At 31.5% G+C, this 23366-nt stretch overlaps 1 protein-coding gene across 2 annotated transcripts in view; it reads left to right on the forward strand.

Moving 5' to 3' along the window:
- LOC119834693 (pyrokinin-1 receptor-like) overlaps positions 1 to 19988 on the forward strand; it is a 47023-nt gene extending 27035 nt beyond the window's left edge. The window contains exons 3-6 of one of the 2 annotated variants that reach the window (XM_038359141.1): positions 7327 to 7433; positions 11397 to 11504; positions 17256 to 17432; positions 18962 to 19988. In XM_038359141.1, coding sequence (XP_038215069.1) covers positions 7327 to 7433; positions 11397 to 11504; positions 17256 to 17432; positions 18962 to 19171 — 602 coding nt within the window. In that variant the 3' untranslated portion in view covers positions 19172 to 19988. Of the gene's footprint in view, positions 1 to 7326; positions 7434 to 11396; positions 11505 to 17255; positions 17438 to 18961 lie in introns of both variants that reach the window. The other variant, XM_038359142.1, reaches the window with a different exon arrangement.
- Positions 19989 to 23366: the final 3378 nt, after the last annotated feature.

Here is a 23366-nt window from a genome sequence, read left to right on the forward strand (position 1 = left end):
TAAGCGACTGCGATTGATTTTTGTGCAATACATTTGTATAATGTATAACTTTGATTAAACATTATTTATTATTTTTCTTTATGAAGCCTACGTATATAAAAGCTGTATATTGTTAATCAATGAGATAACGCAAAATGTAGGGTTCATAAGAATCTTTAACGTTTAAAATAGCTAAACATACAATTTTACCCACAAGAAAGCCGATTATATAAAACCGACTTCAAGAAATGAAGAGATTTTCATAAATATTATAATGTTTTCATAACTGTGCTTTAAATAAATGAAATGATATCTAATGTCGTTTATGTAATGTAAATGTGATGCTTCTTAAATATAAGGCTCGGGTTTGTTGAAAACAAAACTAAAAAACTATTTCATACAAAAGAAACAAAAGTTACGTAAAGTTCTTATCATAGCTTATTTATAACAATAGCATCTTTGCTATAATCTTTCATATAATAGTATCTTTGAAAACTCATCTATATAAGAGCATATAAGGGATGTACTCCATAAAGCTTCATGAACAGGTGTCGCAAAATTTATTTTGAACTCTTTCCAATATAACATATGAAGTTAATGAGTGACTTAATGCTTGCTTTTATGTAACTAATTAGTTTATAATTAAACTATAGTATTGTAAGTTGAGGTTTATGCTAAGATTATATATTACGCCGTAAGATTCTAGAGCTATTAGTTTATTAATAGGTAATCCAACTTGCAAGATTACGAATTGTCGAAAAATTGTGATCCGTAATATTTACAATTTAGCGCATTATTATATATTTCGTTAGACTGCCTTTAATGGGAATGTATCGTAGAATGTATTCACGTTTTGCCAAACATCTGTTAGGTGCAGGTCGCGATTTGACGAAGACGCGCGAAGCGGCGAAGGCTGACCTAACCTTACCCATCCTATCGAATGGCCATTTCGTAATTTTACGGTTTCGCATTGAAAGTTGTAATGTAACGCTTACAAAATTCGATGATATATGAATTAATTAGTGCATTATACTAAATCAACAGAGCTAATAAACAAAGAATAATCTTTGTTTGTTTGAACGCGCTACTCTCAGGAACTACTTGACCGATTTCAAAAATTGTTTCGCCCATATGCAAGGGCGAAACAACTCCAGTCCCATTGCACTAACTAGATTAATAATTGTGTACCACAAAATAAATATTACATAAGTTATTTAAGGAGGTACATAGCTATAATTGGAGACGCTCTTGATCGATGTTTGAAAAATGTAGTTGTGTGAATATTTATAAGGACGATCCGTATTGCAGCGGAAGGTGGATTTGACCTAGAAAGATTTATGCCATCAACGTTTTTTAACATAATTTCATTCAGTATCCCTGTTCCTTAATTTAAAATATCGTAAATAGAATTCCTTAACCCATTCGGTAATCAGTATTTACATATTTTTATTTTGTTACATATTAATAAATACGCTATTTATATATAATATTATTAGTATTATAGTTATAAAAAGAAATACATGCGGATGAATATAGAACCTCCTCCTTTTTGTTTTTGAAAGGTTATTGGTTATTGGTTTGAATTTTTTAAATTTAATTTATTTATTAAGCCAACATAGACTCATGCATTATACTAAATTGCATACATTACATCTACAAGGTTAATGAATCAATTTCAGAAATGTATGAGTACGCATGAAGTAGGTACTGATATGCAGTTATGCGATACAAAACCTATGGAAGGACAGAACTATGCATTATAATTAATTCTACGCACTATTTCAACAATAAACGTGGAATTTTAAAGCACGTGAATATATAAAGTTATTTTAAATTCTCTTCATAAATTATAATAATAATAAGCACGAGCATTTTAAGAACTTATTCGAATAATCGGCTAAGTTGTAAAACCGTTCGAAGTACACCGAATTGATCGACATGTCGATACAACATATTTTAGTTTTATAATTATTTAGTGATAATATTCCCACGAGGCCTCATTAAATTACTTAACACCTTCACTTCGGAACAGGGTCATGTTGGCCAGTCGCGGTACTGCAACGGAGAGACGAAGAAAGCTCTGTCTCTAGCGCTTTGGTGATTCATTATTGCAGGTGTTTATTAGAGTTCGATAGAGAAAAACACGTAACACATTACAGCTTGAAGTCGAAATTACAGTTCTTCCATATCAAAACATCACGGTGGGCACTGAACATGCGTAGTGTTCGTACAATATGATCAACGATGAAAAAATTTACAAATTTTTCGAAATAGCGAGTAATGGGCAGGGTACTCCGAAAGAATGCGGATAACCTTTAAAAGTATATAAATAAAAATAGTTAAAAGAATACAAAGATATTGCAGGAAATTCAACAAAAACCTTTGCGTGAAATATTTTAAAAAGGCATAAATAAAAATAAAAAAATCCACTTCTTTTATGATAATTTGTTTTATTTTCAAAAATCGTTTGAATGCGGTTCTAGTCGAGATTCTTGCGTTGAAGTTTATTTCAATAGTACAAAAAAAATATACTCCAAAATGTCGGTGAGGGCACATTTCGAGCGAGCTACCCTATATGAGAGCATCAGATTATCCATGCCGCAGCCAAGGTGTTAATGTAAATGGCCTTGAAGCATTCCGTTTCAAATCCAGTATGTTAATGCAACATTATTACGAAAACTCCATGGCACATAAAATCGTTACCCATGTGTAGAAAATAAAACTAAGTTTCTTTTTTACTGACAAAATAATATCTATCGTCTCATCCGACATTTTCTGTTCCGAAAAAGTTCCGAAATGACCAGATGAGGGTTGACTTTTTCCGGCGTTGATGATTGAAATAAAGATGTTATGTATTATGTAGGCTTTTTAATAAAGAAATAGTAATAATAAGTGTTGCCCGGAAGAAATCATTTTTAAAGGGGACAAAGTTTACACACACGATACCTTCGTCACAAGAAATGAATTCGACGTACGGAAATGCTTTGAGGAAGTAAGTGATGCACTATTTTAAAACAGTATTTATTATGCAATTAGCTATAATTGTAAACATAGAAAACAATGTATTTTAACTACAAAATTATTAAAGTTATATATTAGATAGCGGATATCATAGTGCTCTGGACCCAAACAAATAAAAGCATTTCTGGCTTTCCCTTCATCTTCCGTTCCCATTATTTTAGATAAGAATTGTAAATTTCAGGTCTACAGCACAAATTAGTATTACAGAGATAGCAAGCAAGTAAGAGTTTTAGAGATAAAAGCTAACTTCTTTTTTGTCATATTTAATGTGGTCACTAAGTAAAAATTATAAAATTTAGGCGTTTTCGGAGAAGGTTTACTTACCTATACTAAAATTGATATTTTATTCTTATAACAAATTCTTTATAAGGCCTATAGAAAACATATTCGAGGCACTAGTTTATTTGTTTACCTTACGAACTCGGTTATTATGAGTAAATTGATGCTCATTAGCGTTTTCAGGGCCATAACTGTAGTAATATTCCATTGTAAGTAAAAATATACTTTGAAAGGAGGCTTAAAATAAATTAGGTGATTTGTCATCTATTATTCCAATTTTTCGCACTTTAGTTCTCGTACACGGAAAAATAAAAAATATGTTCTTAGGTTAATAAAGTATATTTTTTTAATATCAAACATTTTATCATGCAAGGAACACGATTACGTTCAAATTGCTCTTAACCCTAACCCAAGTTCCTAAAACAACAATTACAACCCGTAACCGTAATTATAAATTATGAGAGTTCTCGTATTTTTCGCATAATAAACTATAACAACAACTATGTAGCTTATATTTAAAAGTTTTGTATAATGTTGGTTTACATGAATTTGAATTAGACATAGGTATGTGGTATAAACGATCTTACAAATTTTATAAACACGAAAGGTTATAATAATTAGCTGTTAGGATCTTTAGAAAGTTGGATACACAAAGAGGTTATAATGGATAATGATAACCTTTTATAACGTGAGTGAATTCGCGGGTTTCACATAGTATAATATCATTGACAGAATATAATATGCACCATACCGTGCAGCTATCGTTCTTAGAAAGGAATCGTTTTAATCGGTTTCTTGAATAGCAAAGAAAAGACTGAAGTAATTGCCTTTGCTACCTATTTAATTAGATAATTAATTAATTCTATACTGCTAATTTATTCTTCAAGTGGTAAATCTTCTTTCTGAATTGACATTTCAAATCTATACTATAAACGCGGAATCTTTATTTATTTATTTATTTTTATAAAGTTCGATACAATCTGTGAATAAAACTAAAAAAGTAAAAAAACAAATAAAATTAAATAAATTGAAAAATAAGGCTCCAAATGAAGGTTGTGTGAGTGTGTGAGGGAATGTATGTGCTTGTAGTGTTTGTATGTGTGAAAGTAACATAAAATAGTGTGTGTTTGTAAGAACGTACGTGTGTAACAAACGGATGTTTGCTACTCTTTCAAGCGAAAGCCACTGAAGTTATTTTCATGACGCTTGGCAGTGCTATATAGCTTATGTTCTAGATTAATCCATAAGCTTTTGAAATTCTAGCTTATGCTCACGCATGAGCTACTAGCTAGATAATACAGAGACTAGTCGTGAAAATGAAAATGTGTAGTCTATGGACAACTTTTACCAAAATTAAATAACGTAGGAATGCTTAAGATATACTAGGGTTAGGGTTAGTATTTTTCACTTAAAGTTATAATAGAATATTCGTCGCATAGTACGGAGAATTTAAATAATTGATACTAATGACGCCAAATATTTAGAGAGTGAATAATTGAATCAAAATCTCGTACAATATTAAAGAAAGACAAACATATGTTTAATTTTTTTTCAAGGTTCTCAAATTAAGATACAAGATACTGTAACTGTTTTAATTTTCTTAAGTTTCTATTTTCATAACCGTTTTCCTTCGTCATTATGCATGTGTTGTTAGCCTTTAAAGTAATAATTGCATTTATATAGCGTGTCTTTTTTATATATTTGTTTTATGTTGGTTTAAATAAATATTGGCTTTCCTAAATAACTAATAAATAATAAAGGATTATTTTAATATTATTTATGTACCTATTAACAATAAAAAAATATGTTTTAAATAATATTCTTTATACGTAGTCATACATTTTTTCGTAATAAATGTTTAATAAGGTCATTTAACTCGAAAGAACCCAATACGTGACAAAATTTGATAGGTTACTAAAAATTGTCGATGTTTATTACACATATAATGTGAAAGTATGAAACTATTTGCAAGCGTTGTCGAGTTCCTGCATCTTAAAATTAATAAGTAAACTTGTTTTGGAATTTCCTGATCCATAATACGATTGTATCATGTAAATAATTTCTGTATCAGATATGGTATGCTGGATTGTGGCTTATACCGAGTTCTAAATAAAAGTCCGCTACAGCAGTAGTACACATAACATAATACTGGGTATATCCTAAAGATAATTAGTCAGGCATAGATCTTAGTGTTAAGGTAATTACCGAAGCGAGTTCAAAATTGTTATAAAAATGCCTGAATCATTTTTGCCAATAATAGCAGTTTAACGTTTCATTACAATATATGATTTGGACAAATAATTACAAAAGTTATTGTGGGAGTCGAGCACGCTTCGGCACGAATTGGGCCAGCTCGCACCGGGGAAGTACCACACCCCCACAGAAAACCGGCGTGAAATAATAGCTTCCTATTGTGTTTCGTACGGTGAGTGGGGGAGCCGGAGGCCTATATCCTTTTCCTTACCCTTCCCAGTGCTTTCCATTATTCCTTTCATCAATCCTTTCCTCATCCCTTTCCAATTAAAGTCGGCAATCCATTTGTAGGGGCGAAAGGTTTGCAATTGACCTTACGCCTCTCCAAATGTTCATGGGCGGTGGTAGCGCTCACCATCAGGTGACCCACCAGCTCCATTGCCGACTATGACATAAAAAAAAAAAAAAAACTTATTACCATACGAGCGGCGTCCCACGGCTTCACTTGCGCATTGCTTCTTTAAATCCCCATGTTCCCGTTGGAACATTGGAATTAAAAGTAGCCACAGCTATTCCTTATGACACCGGATGCCAGGGAAAGTCCCATCAAAATCTGTCGGCCCGTTACAGATATAAGCCAGAACAAACAACAGACATAATATATATGGATATTGTATTAAGTAAAAAGTGGTTATTTTAATATTACAAATAAATACTCCAATATTTATTGGTATAGATAATGACTTGAACGAAGAGCTGAAAACACCTCTTTTACATGCTATGAGTCCGTATTGAGGCCGCAAGGTTATTTTTAACTAAAACAAAAGAATTCTATGATAAATGTTCTATGCTCGTCTGTATGCTTTTTTGTGTATATTGATGTTGAACGATATTTTTGGCAATTTTGAGTTGATTTTGAAAAGTTGTTGAGTGCGAAAGACACTCCGCAAGTGGTATTATCGAGTATGGTTCCGATTATGAAATCTCAAGAAAATTGAGGAAAAACTATCTAACAATGTCATTCAAATCTGAGAAATGCATTTTTACCCACTTCCCGATTTCAGATTTAGCTGTGTGTAAGTTTATTAACAATATATATTACCTATTAGGAACTATTGATCTGATCTTATGATTGTGAGCGAGCAACACCATTTTGAGCAAAGCAGAAATTTTGTAAACGGTTTAAATTGTAATAAAATTATTTTATTAAATTAAATTAATTCAACGTTGTTGTAGCGATTGTCATTGTTTATTTTTAACCAGTTTAACATTATATTTGTCTTTTTTAAACTAATTCTATGTGAAAATGTCATGTTATTATAAGATTATGGCTGAAAAGCGTAAAATAAATTCACATACATAATTATTTTATAATGATAGCGCTACCCACTCATCTATTTGAAGTCGGTGCCAAAATCAAAGACAGGTGTTCAAATCAAGCAGTATGCGAATATAAATAAAATTTGGCAAATTATTCGCCCTAAAGGCTTGAAGGCGAGATCTTTCAAATATATTTTGTCATGAAAGAAAGATTTCAATAAAAGCTTGTAGGTAGTATTTCTTTTGTAAAATATAAGTTGAAAGCTTCTTTATATCAGGAAATTTACTGTATGTGTATTGCGTTTAATAGATACACAGCTTGTGAAAAATAAATCAATATAAACACGAAAATTAATGAGTCAAATCAAGATAAACCTAAGTTATTTATTTTACAAACATCTTTATCAGCCTCTTTACATATTTCATAATTTATTGCAATAGTGTAGAAATTACACATTATAGATATTTTGATATAAATGTTATGATTAATTAGCTTTTAATCTGAGAATGTTAATATGAATTATTTCTGTTTAGTTGCTGTGGCATTATCCTTCTTCCTTTGCTGGGCACCGTTCCACGTTCAGCGAATAATAGCGATTTATGGCAAGAATTTGGAACATCCTAGCGATACGTTTTATCTGGTGAGTAGAAAATAAACTACAATATCTGTATATCTACACATATACAATATATATTGCAACTACTTATTCACTTAATGTGACAGTCCAATACAATGACGTCACTTTAGAAATTGTTTAAAACTTTGTTCTTGGTGTTATCAATAATTTTGGAATGTATGAAAAAAAGAAACGATAAGTTGTTAAACAGTGTTTCGTTTCAACTTTAAAATACAATGTCTATGTATACAATCAAAGGTATATGTATGTTACCGAGATATAAATTTCTTAGTATTTTCACGTGTTTGATTTTATGCGAGTATTTTTTTTGAGTACGGATTTTAAACGCGATTTATTCATTGTATTACTAACCCGACGTTTCGAACACTTTACAGCGAGCGTGGCGTGAGTCTCCCCGTGACCACGAAAATCCGTTAAAAAGTCTTTAATTTCTAAATGTAATTTCTTGTTCTTTTAAGACATCTGTTGTTTATTGAACAGTGAAATATGTATTCATGATTATGAACCTGTTTCTTTCTTATTCGCGGCGGTTAATGCATTATCACTGCATAGAACTGAGAAATAGAATTATAATGAAAAGATACTGATAAAAAATCATATCACAGCAAATAATCATAATGAATAATATCGCACTTACATAAATGTGGTAATTAAGCACGCATCGACACGAATCGGGCCGGGTTGTGGGGATGGGAACTACAGTCCACACGCCCACAGTAGATCGGCCTGAAAAAGAATCGAGTAGATGCATCGTAGAAGATGTATTTCGTACGATGAGTGTGGGAGCCGGAGAGCTATTTCATTCCCTTATTCCTCTCATCCATCCATTCTTTATGCTCATTATCCTAACACGCTGGAGTAACACATTTTCACAGACATTACCGTTTCACGGGTGGTAATGGTTGCCTACCATCAGGCGACCCACGTATTACCTCTAACTTATATCAAAAAATTAAGTTAATAGGGATTCCGATTCTTGGCTAATCAAATATACGAATAGCATCAGTTACACTGTGTAATTATAACATAAAATTTATAAAAGATAAGTAGATATGATCCATAATTAACGAGATAAGATTATGTATGGGAATTTAAGATTTTATAATTACTGATTTTAGTTCAAGATAATTTTATGTGTTTTTTTCATAATTTGTGTATCTTTATAAGAACAGGTCGTGTAAAGATGAAAAGTTTTATTTCTGTTGCATTTGCAAAATTATATCTTTTTAGGAAAAGGTTTTTTGAGGTGGATGATACTATGTCAAACATTTTTCACGTCGAAGATAAAAATGAGATTTTATCCACCTCCATTTTGAAGTTATCTTGATCCGCAGAAAATCTAAACAACAATAAATAATTGTTTATAAATATCATAAGCTCTATATATCTAGTTATGTATAATATATTTAATATATCATAGTTATGTATAATATATTTACCAGTATATAGTGTACTATACTGGTAAAATTAAGTCTCCATATGTTCATTGGCGGTGGTAGCTGTACCAACTGTTCGGCTGCCCGATATGATATAAAAAAACAGTTCCTTAAAAATATTGTAGTTTATCACGAGCTATGCTTAAAAAAATAATATGTATTAATAAAAGTCATAATGTATGAACCGTCTATAATAGCTTTAAGTATTATAAAAATTATTACTTCTCACATATTATTAAAATTTACCTAATCCGCGTGACCGTGACCTTAAATAAAAATAAAAGTCATTCAAAGTTATACTTATTTCAAATTCAAATTTTTGTTTTTTTTTTTATCTTCGATTGGTATAGCATATGTTTTATCTATAAAACCTATTGATGAGTTGGATATATAATACGTAAATTTATGAAATTATGTTTCCACAATACATTATTTTAATATCTATGGATGAGAATACATCTCAAAGATTTATAATTTTGAAAAATACGTAAGAGAGTAAATTACAATTGCGTATTTTTATATAAAAACGGCGGTCGACCCCGGCTTCACCCAAGGTGGTTTTTTCACTCCATAAAAACCATACTTCTGCCTTATCAAAAACGTTAGAAAATTATCCGAGTCGATCAAGCAGTTCGCGAGTTTAAGCAGTACATTTGGTGTTTAATGTTTATTTATATAAGATAGATAATACAATAATTCCTTTTTTTCTATAAATTAATTACGTATTTATCTGAGACATGTGATTAAATAGTTATACAAAAACTGTGTTTAATTTCAATGTGACAATTTTCCTCATATGTCAAAATTCATTCATTACCCCTCTAATTCTTAACAATGCATTCGTAATTACAATGACGCGTAATGTTTTAAGGTACAAACATATATGTATTATTACAGTATTTAAATAACACTATAATAAAACTTAACTCATAATATTTTACGTACATGATCTTCTTTAGTAAATGAATGAAGTTTCGATTATTTTTTTTATTTTTTATTTATGTCATAGCGAGCAGCTGAGCTGGTGGTTCGCCTGATGGTAAGCGATCACCACCGCCCATAAACATTCGCAAAGGTAGTACCTCTGTGAATGCGCTGCCTGCTTTTATGGGGTAAGGAAAAAGGAAAGGATTAACGACTGGAAAAGGATTAACGACTGGAAAGAAGGAATGGACTAGGACGGGTGAGGAAAAGGAAACGGGCCTCCGGCTCCCCCACTCACCGTACGAAACACAGTGGCATGCCACTATTTCACGCCGGTTTTCTTTGGGGGTGTGGTACTTCCCCGGTGCGAGCTGGCCCAATTCGTGCCGAAGCGTGCTCGACTCCCACAATAAAATATATTTATAATATTATTAATAAAATATAATTATCTGATTTATGAGCTTGAAAGTATTTCCGAAAGTCTTCATTTGGTAAATTCAGTTACAATATGTTATGTTCTTAAAAGCGTCGCGTCCCCGGCTTCACCCGTGTAAGTAAAAAAACATTCCCATGGGAATGAGTTTCATCGTAGTAAAAATGCCTATATCACTGTCCAGCCTCCTAACTATCTCTGCATTGGGTATTCCATTTAAAATCATCTTATTTTGAATTTTTCTAATTGGATTTAAGTTTCAATTAAACAATTTTTAAGTAAAGTTGTTATCAAACTATGCAACATCTAAGATCTAGGAAAATAACAACGAATTCAACATTATAAATACAAGGCCAGATACATTAATTATGTTAGCAAGCGAAAAAAACTCAAAAAATATATACAAAAATTACCCTACCTACCAAATATAAATCTCATTATGAAAATCAGCATTTGAAAATGCTTTATAATATTTAGATTATTTTGTGAAACTAAAATGCAGCATCAAATTTAATCATAATTAATACCTTTAGACCGCTTACTGATAAGTAAAGAATCGTCTTCGAGTTCGAGTGATTATGAAATATTTGGCGTGTTATTTGTATCTCCGTTTACATTAAAAAGGAAACATTATTGGCCTCACCCTTACATCGAAATAATATTAACCGAGAAGTATTAGTTGTTGCAAAGCAAATTTGATTATGAAAAGACCACATTACAAACACTTCCTCTTTCAAAAAACACGAAACTCATACCGCAAGCTACTGGTATTTAATTATAAGTGAAAACAACGAATGTTGATCGACACTGATTGTACATATCTAATATTTAGATGTCATGAGACTTATATATAATGAAATTTATTGGAATTACAAGAAGAAATAAAATGTTTTGTCATACAAAGTTTTTGCGATGATTAAAAAAAACAAACATTTTTATTTTATTAAAAATAAACTGTACCTAAATGTTTTTTTTAATTACAGGCCATTAAATAAGCTTTAAATAAGCATAATAATTTAATAAATTAAGCATTAAATAAGCATAATTATTCTTCCTTTGCTATATTAGAAAATTGTTCATAGATTTTTAGTTATTTCATGCAATATAAATATTCCTAGATTCTGTTAACGTGTGTATTTTGGGCGATTCAATACCCAATTTCTTTATTCACAGGTGTACATAGTGCTGACGTACTTATCGGGAGTCCTCTACTTTCTGTCGACTGCAATCAATCCCTTCCTCTACAACATTATGTCAAACAAGTTTCGTAATGCATTTAAGGTAAGTTTTTAAATTTTATACACCGATGTAATAAGCCGAACGAAGTCCAAAATATCAATTTATGAGTTGAGGGATGTTGAAGGGTCAACATCCCTCAACTCATAAATTGGTATTGGCTTGGTTGAGCTTTTAAAAGAACCTTGCCTGAATGCGGAGGCAGGCTTAATTTAAAAAACGGAGTCGTCATACGTTATAGTTCATTATCAAAGTGGTAATAAAAAACAGTTAAATAAAAAATTTAATAAAAAATTGAATTAAATAAAAAACAGTTATTGAACTTAAACACAATCAGTGTTTAAGTTCAATAACTGTAAATTATAGCAGTGTAAATCAAAAAATATTATAATTATAATTATTAATATAGGAATCGCAGAAAAAATTAAAAAAATAAGATTAATTATGTTTTATAACCAAAATGTTAATGTATGAATTGCCAGATTAATTCAAATACGTTTATTATACGTTTATTAATTTCCACGTGTAAAGTGTTAATAAAAGTAAATTTGAATGTTTAATATGATTAAGATATTATGAGTCATGGATGGTTTATTTGCAATTTATGTTTTTAAGGGGCATTACACGCGTCCTATTTTAGTTATATTTCAGTATGTATGTATGTAGTATTGACACGCGTACGAAATATTTCAACAACACTTGGCATGCAGCTCTTCAAATACGATTACAGATTCATAAAATCATATACTCAAATAATAAAAACCACTGGATTAACCTTTTTATTGGAAACGAAAAAACATTTTATTCCGTAAAATAAATGATAATATTTCTTTACTTGATTTTTGTTAAACTTCGTCCATTTCAATGTCCTTTTAATCACGTAAATAGCTATTGTATGTAATATTTCGGTATGTGGTAGTCGAGCATGCTTCGGCACGAATTGGGCCAGCTCGCACCGGGGAAGTACTACATCCCCACAGAAGACCGGCGTGAAATAGCATTCTGCTGTGTTTCGTTCGGTGAGTGGGGGAGCCGGAGGCCCATATCCTTTTCCTTACCCTTCCTAGTCCTTTCCTTTATTCCTATCGCCAATCCTTTCTTAATCCCTTCCCAAGAAGACGGCAATCCATTTGTAGAGGCATAAGGTCTGCAATGGACCTTATGCCTCTCCAAATGTTCATGGGCGGTGGTAGCGCTTACCATCAGGCGTCCCACCAGCTCCATTGCCGACTGTTACATAAAAAAAAAAAAAATTGACAACTTTATAATGGGCGTGGAAGTGGTTTAGCAACTAGACTAACTACTAAATGCTAACGAAGAGTACTAACTTGTACGGACACGTGTAGAGTGATTTTGCAGAGTTGGCCATATTGATGAATTGAATTGTATATCTTGTCAAAGGCCTTTGAAAAGTCGTTATAAATTGCGTCGATACGGTGACCAGCCGCCTCGATTCAGTTGCATACGTATAAGTCGAAATTTGTATTCGTGGATTGCCATAAATGTTGAGATTCAGGTAGATGAGAATAGAAATGTTTACAGTGTAGTTACATCGTAAATTTACTTTACAATAATTTAATTTACATTTACTCGAAAAACAAAGGCAATATAGAAAGGCAATTAAGAAAGAGTACTTTTGGACGATAATATAAGAAATTCACAATTGATATATACTGATAATCGATCCAATCAATGATTTTGAAAAATTTATTATTCATAGATTTTTTGTGGGGCAACATTGAGATGCAGTGCGCGCTTGTAATTTTAAAAATTCGCTATTCAAGGTTCAAATAAAAATTAAATTACCTACGTGAGCTGTAAAATTCGTTCATATTTTATGAAATTCCTATATGACCGGTACCCGTTTAGTCATGATAAAATTATAATATAATCATCGGTCTGAAAAATGTAGTCCAGAAATTTTTGGCAATGCCAGGGTTGTTTAAACGTTCTTACATAATTACAGTTCTTTAAACGTTCACCAATGAGTGTTCAATATTTACATTTGTAGCACAATATTTTATTTTCGATTAATGTCGATAGAGTAAGGATACTACCTACAATTCGAAAAACGAAGGTTAATTGTTCATTTAATCACTCTTTATGATATCACCAAAAACACAAAAAGTGTAATTATTATACCTATTTTGTTTTTTGTTTGTTTTGAAACATTAAGATTAAATGTTTCATTAACCTATAGGTATGACATCCCTTAAATCTAAATATTATTATTAAATATTTGACATTATTTATTTAAGAAAAAACTGTGATGAAATTGAAAATTTTTATTATAGTATATAGTATATTTGTATTATATTTGCATGCTATGTATTTCGTGACATAACATGAGAAAACCTTACCGTATTATTTATATTGTAACACCTTGTATACAATGTTACGGCAAATAAAGAATTATGAATCATGAATTATAAATTATTGTACATTATATTTATTTTAAACGTCATAACTACAAATAATAAATATTGTGTAATGTGTTTAATTATAAATTTTGTAGTTTCAATTTATAATTATATAACACTAGTTTTCCGTCCGCGGCTTCGCTTCAGTCAGAGGAAATTCCCATGGGAATGAGATGTTTCACCGCGGTAAAAAGTAGTGTGTCTCTAATTTAAAATGTTTCTGCCTGAAGATAGCTAGGACTTAAAAAACGCTCCATGTTGTGTGAAGGGAATACAAACACACTTTTGCTTTTACCTCATTATATTAATTAAGGATACCTAAATCTTCTTGTGTACAAAGTCAAGAATTTAATATCAGTTTATTAAAGAAATTCATATAAAATTAGAGCTAGTTCTTAAAGATTTTAAATGTTAATTTTTGATGTTGGAAAGTTTGAAGAAATTTTACGTCGTTATAATTGGCAAATTACATTCTGCGTGATACATCATTGTTAAATATAATTTTTCCATTGTGTTTTTTTAATGAAACTTCAAAAACAAAATTATGAAATCTTTTGTTTGTTTCATGTTTTTTTAATCCTGCTGATTACTTTTATCAATGCTTTGTTTGGCTCAAGGTTTAATTTATTTTAATCAAGATACCATAGAAATAGAATTAAACAGGAAATTTAGCTACATAAATATTACGCTCCGTTTATTTTAAATGTTACAGTTTGGTCATTACTTATATTATGGCGATCATCGATGCATCATATAAAAGTTTTGTTTTTTAACGAATTTAATAAACGGGGAAGGTTCTTATGTTATTTAAATTTTTTTATGTGAGTTATTCGACTAAAAAAATATATCAACTGATTTGGTAAATTGTTCAGGTCATCATAGGTACATTGCGATCCTGCAGAAATTGGAGGAATCTTTCAAAACTTACAAATACGCTTGCAGCTAATTGTTTCAAGTATAAAAAGCATAAAAATGGATCCAGATGGATCAATTGATTTAAAAGATAATTAATGTAAGAAGTGCAGCATTTTTAAGAATGTTTTGACCGACGTTCCTAAAAGCGTTGGAGGTTCTTAATTCTCCGTGGAGGAGTGGAGGAGAGGAGGAGGTGGAGTGTGACCGATTGACGTAATTAATTTTGTGTTTGATAGGATTTTGTTGCCATTTGTGACAATAAAATCTAGAGTGGTACCTCACCCAGGCACGTTGGTGACATTTTTGTGGAAAATAATTATTTAAGATTATACTGTATGTATATCAATTTGTTTCAGACTATTGTCCATGTATTTAGGATACATTTTTTATACATAGAGTGAATGTATTTTAGTAAGTTAATACATTTCAGTAACAAACACTATTCGTAATTTGTTAAGGACCTTTGAAAGTACTCATTTTCTGTACTCAGTGGTTTCGACAGGTACTCATTTTCTTCAAATTTATTGTGTAAAAATTGGCACTTGTCGGGCGCAAATAGAAAATATAGACCATTATTTTTATAATATATCGAGATTGGGTAGGACATAACAGAAGCAGATGTTTTTTAAGTTAGTGATTAAGATATTGGGTAAAGATTTTTTCAAGATTCTAATTTAGTATTACTTTTTAAATGTTTATGCTAAAACGCTCTTCTGCAACCACATGTGAGCTAACTCACAGTGTATTTAATATTTATATATGAAAATTTCATCGTTCTACTATTTACAGAGTGTATACTCCACGTTAATTTTTTGCCCATAAACTACGATTTTCTTTTTATATCTGTTGATATTTGAAGTTATTGCGCTTGACATCGAAAATCATTTAATTTTACAACTCGACAACGCCTTCTTGGCGAAATAGGATAGCACCTATCACCCGATTGCGGTCAAAGGTCGGTCGTAAATCTGTGCTATATTTGGCATAATCGCACCTTTCCCTTGGAAGTGCCCAGTCTAAGCCCATTATGGGACATAAATATATCGTCTACTGAATAAGCCTTCTACCAACCCCTAAGATTAAGATATCTGCTTCATGACTCAACCATTTAATCTAAAAATGCCACGAAATCAATAGGACTGGTATTTCTACTTAATTCTTAAACTTATACCCCTTTTATGTACGAAAGCTGATTGGAAAAGTTAATTAGTGAGTTGCTAGTGAACAACCAGTTTCTTGAGCATTTACTTTCGTTTTTCTTTTGAATATCTATCACGAACTGCTTACGCTACGCTTAAGTTAAAGTTTAAAAGCTTACGCTAAAATGCTATATAAATGAAAAATATATAGACATTATATATAGATAAACTATGCGGTGTTTGTTAACTCCAAAACAATTAGTTTTTTTTATGTCACAGTCGGCAATGGAGCTGGTGGGAAGCCTGATGGTAAGCGCTACCACCGCCCATGAACATTTTGAGAGGCGCAAGGTCCATTACAGAGCTTATGCCACTACAAATGGATTGCCGACTTTTTGGGAAGGGACTAAGAAAGGATTGGCGAAAGGTATAAAGGAAAGGACTGGGAGGGGTAAGGAAAGTATATGTAGTATATGGGCCTCCGACTCCCCCACTCACCGAACGAAACACAGCAGAATGCTATTTCACGCCGGTCTTCTGTAGGGGTGTGATACTTCCCCGGTGCGAGCTGGCCCAATTCGTGCCAAAGCGTGCTCGACTACCACATACAGTTAGTTACTCTCATGGCTATATAACGTTTCATATTATGGTTACAATTATGATATACGTACTTTTCTTATACGTTTTACTCGAATTTAAATTTTAATTAACATTTTAAGTATTTTTTTAAATAATTCAGTATAACGAATGCCTATTGACTATTTTCGACCAGTTTTAAACATTAATAATGTTATAAATATTTCAATTAAGATATGAATTGTAATAATGAGTTTTTACGGCTTTATAATTTTATTGTTCCAATACATAAATTTTAATTTTGATAAAGAAACATTTTTGATATTTGCTAAATGTTATTAACTCTTAGTTTTTTCACTACATACATATGCGTCCCCTTCCCTATCTACAATAGCCCACACTACACAGTTCGCACTGCTTGACTCGAGTATGTAGTGGATAGGAAATAGGCTATCTGTAGAAAGTTGCTCGCTAATATTGGTAATGAAGTTTTGTTATGGCAATTTTTAATTGATAACCAGGGATAATCGCAAACAGGAAATATGAAACATTATATTTATATTAAGTACATATTATATATACACTATAGTTTCTTTCCCGGAAATCCCACGAGAACGGGATCTATGCGGGTAAAGCCCGGGGAAAAATGGTTCATATTTCCTTTGACTGGCAGGCGAAGCCACGGGCGGAAATTAGCTACCTAACGTCTGTCTTTTGGTATTCTATTATTTTTCCATTGTCCATAGATGACTCTATCAGTGTGGTGCAGCCGACGGGACGGACCTCGATTAGGCCGTACCTACAGCGCTTTGCTGGCATCACGGCAAAGAGCCGCTAGCGAGCGCGCAAGGTCGCACCCTCGGCTTTTACGGCGCTTATCTACCGCCACCACCCAGCTCTGCGTGGCACCTTCACGAGCCCAGGTGAGGTTAGACTCGAACCTTCTTATCTTGGTATGGGTAATGGGTTCTAATGCCATTTCATAAATTCATACTTAACAGCTTCATCAAACATATTTTAATAATTGGTGGCTTAAACTCCATAAGTTGCATTTTCATTCATTTCTTAACAAACAATAAATTTGTAGTAGTCACAACAACTCAACTACCTCACTACCGTACTCAACTACCGTATAATGATAACTGATTTTGAAACCTAAACTATTTTTATTACATCAAACATTTATAGACGACTAGTTGCGCCCCACAGTTTCACCCGCGTAAGTCCGTATCCCGTAAGAATATCAAGATAAGTCGCGTAAGAATAACTTTTGTGTCTGAAAAAATTTTAACAAGACACAACTTTAATGATTGTATTAGATAAAGCAATATAAAGACTATGTAAAAGATGCCTACTAGAAGTAATATTTTGTTTAAATCTCTAATACCACTCTTGCCGATTGAATGTTTTATTCATATTATACCAGTGTTAGTAATCCGCCTTACTAAGTTTTATTACGGCATAAATACTTTTTATATAAGGACTCTATGATATTGCATAACGATAAATTCGTGTATGTATAAATTCATTAAACCAAGTGTCCTTGTGATTTAGAAGAACATTATGTAATCGCTTCTTTAACAATAATTTCGTGCTTATCTTTACTAATACATAACTCGAAATACTTCCTTAAAATTAAATCACTATCAAATAACCTGAAAATAATATTTCTTAAAAGTACTCAAAGTGTTAAAATAAATTGTAAATGAAACTTGGTCAGACAATTATAAAGTCAGATACATAATAAAATTCCTTTTAAATTTAAAATTTTGAAGCGTAGGTATTAATATAAACCGGTTATCTAAAAAATTACAAGGTTATTTTTACATAAATTAATATACATAAGCAATGGAGTGTTTTTGAAGAATTTTGAAAGATGTTATTGATTGTGTTCGTATGAAGGGATCAGGTAGTGTTCCAATAACTAAAGGTGACCTACAAAATGTAGGATATATTTCACCTGGTATATTTAAGAAAACATGGCGGTATTATCACTGAAAAATTTGTAGAAAAACATTCCAACTTCTAATTTAAAACTAATGAACTTAAAATATGATACGAAAATACTCGACCGTTTTCATTCCGGCGCTTAGTATTTTTTAAATATTTGTAAATAAATAAGATAAACTTTCAAGACATGCTATTCTTGTAAAATTTCCTAAAAATATCGACATGTTTATTCTTTTGTAATCTTGTCTATAGATATTTATTTTATTGTGTTTATGGGTATAACACCGTTCAGTTAATAGGATTTTTTACAATACAACAGTTGTACCAAACTATCGCATATAGCAGTAGAATTATACGATACTGTGTTGAGTATGACTGTTTTTGGTTTCAGTGCAAACGTAAACAGTGCAAGCTGCAATATACAACGGTGTAGGCTAGAAAATACTATCCAATACTCGGAAAAACAAGCGCAATAAAGAGCATGGTTCTATTTTTGTTACAGTCCTACCGAAGAAATCTTTCCATCGTAAACGAGTCGCCAAGTGTGAATTGGGTGTGGCAACAGCGTCGCTTGAATGAGGGATCCGACTCTTTTACATCGCCACGCAGTATATCAAATTCAAGTTTACACGAATTCGACCAAGAACTGAGCGGGGAAGAACTAGCCACTTATATGTATCAAGTGAATTGCAATATTGGTGGGTTAACCTGAGACACGTCTGTTTAGATTGCCGGCACGGTTGATCTAAACAAAGCAGCGATAAAGCTTTTCAACTACGGGTTGATAAAGAACTGTGATACGAATTGTAGAATGTAGGTACGTTGAAATGTGTCGTATAGATGTGATATTTGTATCGTGCTATTTTGTCGTTTCAGATTTTATGAATGTTACAATGATTAGCAAAAATCACTAAGTGTTATCCTAAAGTAATAAACAATAATTGTTTAATATGATTATTGTATCGAATAAGTTTTGATGCGTTCTTTTAATTTTGAGAAATTTTATGGCTATGCTGTTTTCGAATACTATTAGCAGGTCATTATATAAACGATTTCTTTCAAAAAAACTTTTTAATTGCACAATGCCATTTCAAAGGGATTCAATTTAAGTAACATATTTCTTTCTTGAAGTCAATTTTCCGGAAATTGCGGGGATATCAAGATAAAAGGCTGTATGTGTTGTATTGATTGCTTTTGACAGCCTAAAATGTATTTTGTTAGACTTCGTGCTTCGTGATCTATTTTATAAAGCTTCGAAGTACATTAGAAGTCAGAGAGATGAGTCGGCTGAAGATTTTAGCTTTATTTTTGTAATAATTGTTCAGAAACGCTGTAAAATTATAACAGACCAGTAATTTTAATATTAGACTGGACTATAATATTGATTATTTGGCTAAGTCAATTAAATAAATGGCTGAATTAATAAACAAAATCACTGTATAAAAATTGGTTGGAACGATTGTTCGTGTAGTTTTTTTATTGGAATGTGTATACTGCATAAAGCGTGATATTAATTTAATTGTATAATTGTTAAGAGTTAGTTATATCAATTCTACATTGTCTATTTTGTAAATATAATCATATTAGTTAGATTATAATCAATGTAGAATCTTATTTTTATTCTGTCACATACATTTTTCAGATCAATTGTTTACGATTTATGTGTAAAAAAAGTTGAATTGTATCTACACATTGTTGTTGATCATGAGGGAAACATGAAAACACATTATAAAAGTTCCCTAAAGGCGCGCTAAAGCTCAGGCGTGAGCTTTAACGTAACGCATTAGAATCACGTAAATCTACATACGTGATCATTATTTTACTTGACATTGTATGTGGTGGTTTGGTTTGGTGATATTCGAGGATTTGAATTTTCCTAATTGAATTATAATTAAATGTGTTACAATATTTATGGTGGTTTCATTAATAATTTGAGTTCGTTATAAACAGATGTGGTTAATTAATACAACAATAAAATTTATCTTTCTCTTACCCATCTCAATTTGATCTACTATATTACAATACAGGCCCACGAGGGTTAAAGTTAAACCCAACCATAACCTTAACGACAACCTTACACCACATTTTTTTTTTATATTTAGAATTACTCAGATTTCCTTGATGTTTTCCCTATCCAATAGGAACAGGTACACTTACTGAGAAATACGTTGAAATTAATTGAAAATGCAATGCAACTTTTGTACATTCCTTTGGTCTAGAAGCTTCGACTTCGGAGTACTAACTAGTCACTATTTTCATATATTAGCAATATAGTACTAGCACTATACCACTATAGTAGCTCAGTGCTTTATAATAAACTCATTGTAATGGCATGTGTTTGCCCACGAGCCTGAAGACCCAATGAGATATGTAAATATAACCATAAATTAAATAGTATAATAATACCCTTGCGAAAGTATTGGGAGTAAATTTGAATGGCGTATCGTACAACAAGGGAGGATCCTTTTTCTCAACACACCCTCTTATCTGTGCGTATTTTTCATACTAGGTTGTTAATAGTGACTGATCTCCAATCATAAAATAAATTGTGGATGTTTTTTAGTTAACATTACAAGCGTATGTCCTAATATATAAACAAGAGGTAACAAGTACACAAAATCGAATATCATAAAAATGTGATCAATTATTTATATTTCACTAGCGATCCTCGGCTTCGCCTATTGTACGTATGTAAGCTATGGTATTCAAAGAACATAAGATATTCACCAAAATTTTTTAATTGGTCAGTAGTTCCTCAAATTAGCGCATTCAGTCAAAGATACTCTTCAGCTTTATGTTATTAGTGCATATTTGTTTTCGACATAATATCAGAATATTGTAATAATGGGATATATACACAAACATAGACTTTTGTGCACTAAATTGACCTTTTTGACAAAATTTTATTTACCGTCGGCACTCGCAACATTTGGTGGTTTTTACCTTATACTTTAAATAGGAGACTACTGTTTAATAATAAAAATTTCCTCTGCTTCGCCCCAAAAATAAGTAATGAATTTATCGAAAGTTTTTTTTTCTAAAAACAAACATTGAAAAGTTATTGAATCAGTTATAAAGGTCAACTATGAAATAAAACAAAGGTTAATATTTTAGGGAGCCTAAATATCAATGAGCTATTATTGTTATATACAGTCAACGTTCAACCAATAAACAACGAATTTATTAGAACTCTATTTCCACAACGCTACAAAAGTTACAACTATTCCAAAATATTGAAAATTTTATGAGAAACATTATTTGAGATTCTGACATAATGAAAATACCGTCTATATTAGGAACTTAATTCGTAAAATATTGTTTAACCTTCTTTTCATTCATCTCTTATTTTATTTATGAGATTCTTGCTCATGTGTGAAGAACGTCTTCATGCTCTGTTGTTATCCGTTTTATGGTGCTTTGAATATTTTGCTCGGTGGCAGATGAACGATAACAACAAAAAAAGAATAACACGCATAAACAAAAAAAAATTACAATCATCTTAGGTCGAATCTTACGAATATAACACGTTTTACGATTGTTTATTTATGAACTGAATATTATGTATGCATTATCTCTGTGAAAGGGACTCTGCAAATATTTCAGTTGTCAAAATTCACAAATTTGGCAGTGGTGGTAGGAGTAATTTAATTCACTATACTGGGAAGCCATAAAGAACAAAAGACTTTTTGAAAGTGTTTTCTTTTTCAGAATATGAAAACTAAAGCACACGTTATAAAATCGATTAAAGTTATAATCTATAACCAGATACAACGGGTGAGTATTGATTTCTTTCAAAGGTATATCGATTCAGCTTGCATTGTTTTTTTTTCACAATTTTGTCTTTATACAGTATTTAAAAATCGATATCATATATCGAATATATCACATAATCGGTTCAAATATTTAAAAATATATAATATTGATTTTGACCTTCATACAGATAATTATTTTTCATCTGAAAACAAAAAGCCGTTAAATGTGGATTTCGCTGCTATAAGTCATTCCTTCCTGTTTCCTGAAAACCGATAAAGTTGTAATTCAATCTTAATACGCTACGCTATATTGTAGGTACTACGCGGTCTGAGGGGATTCGCCACAATGACCGATACTATATCCGGACTTCTAGTAGCTATAGCGATGACAACGATTTATTAGATTAAATGGCAACACAATCAACCCGGAAATAAATAAGACGGTCGTTGTTATAAAGTATAATTCCAAATATAAATAAAGTTCATACGAGAAGGTATGAATGCGATAAAATTTTTTACATTTAAGGTACTTGTAAAACCATCATTTTATCCTATCCTAACCTATCCTACTAATATTATAAATGCGAAAGTTTGTAAGGACGGATGTATGTGTATGTATGTTTGTAACTCTTTCATGCAAAAACTTCTAAACCGATTGCAATGAAGTTTGGTACGTAGCTAGCTGGACAACTGGAATAACATACAGGCAACTTTTTATCCCGATATTCCTGGGGGATACAGACTTACGCGGGTGAAACCGCGGAGCGCAGCTAGTTTAATATAGTATGGAGTTCGATATAAATTTGAAATTCTAAACTAAACATTTACACACCTTAATACGTACAATAATATAATAATGTTTTCTTCTTAAGCCTGGTATAAAGGAGGCTTATGACTGTATTAAGACAATTTATTATAGTAAGCATGAGTGAAACACAATGCTCGAGTAAAATGTAGAATTATATCCGTTGGTAACAGTCACGTGTATTGTAATAACTATGCTACCTCGACGTACGTTAACATTTACTATTTATTATAGTTGTGTTAACAAAACATGTATTTCTCAACTACACTATTGCTCAGATGCTAGTCGATGCGTGCTTTTACCATCTTTTTATCAATATTTGTACTATAAAGCCGTTGAGTTTGTGTCTT

This window comes from Zerene cesonia, chromosome 19 (genome assembly GCF_012273895.1).
Source record: "Zerene cesonia ecotype Mississippi chromosome 19, Zerene_cesonia_1.1, whole genome shotgun sequence".
Lineage (NCBI taxonomy): Eukaryota > Metazoa > Arthropoda > Insecta > Lepidoptera > Pieridae > Zerene > Zerene cesonia.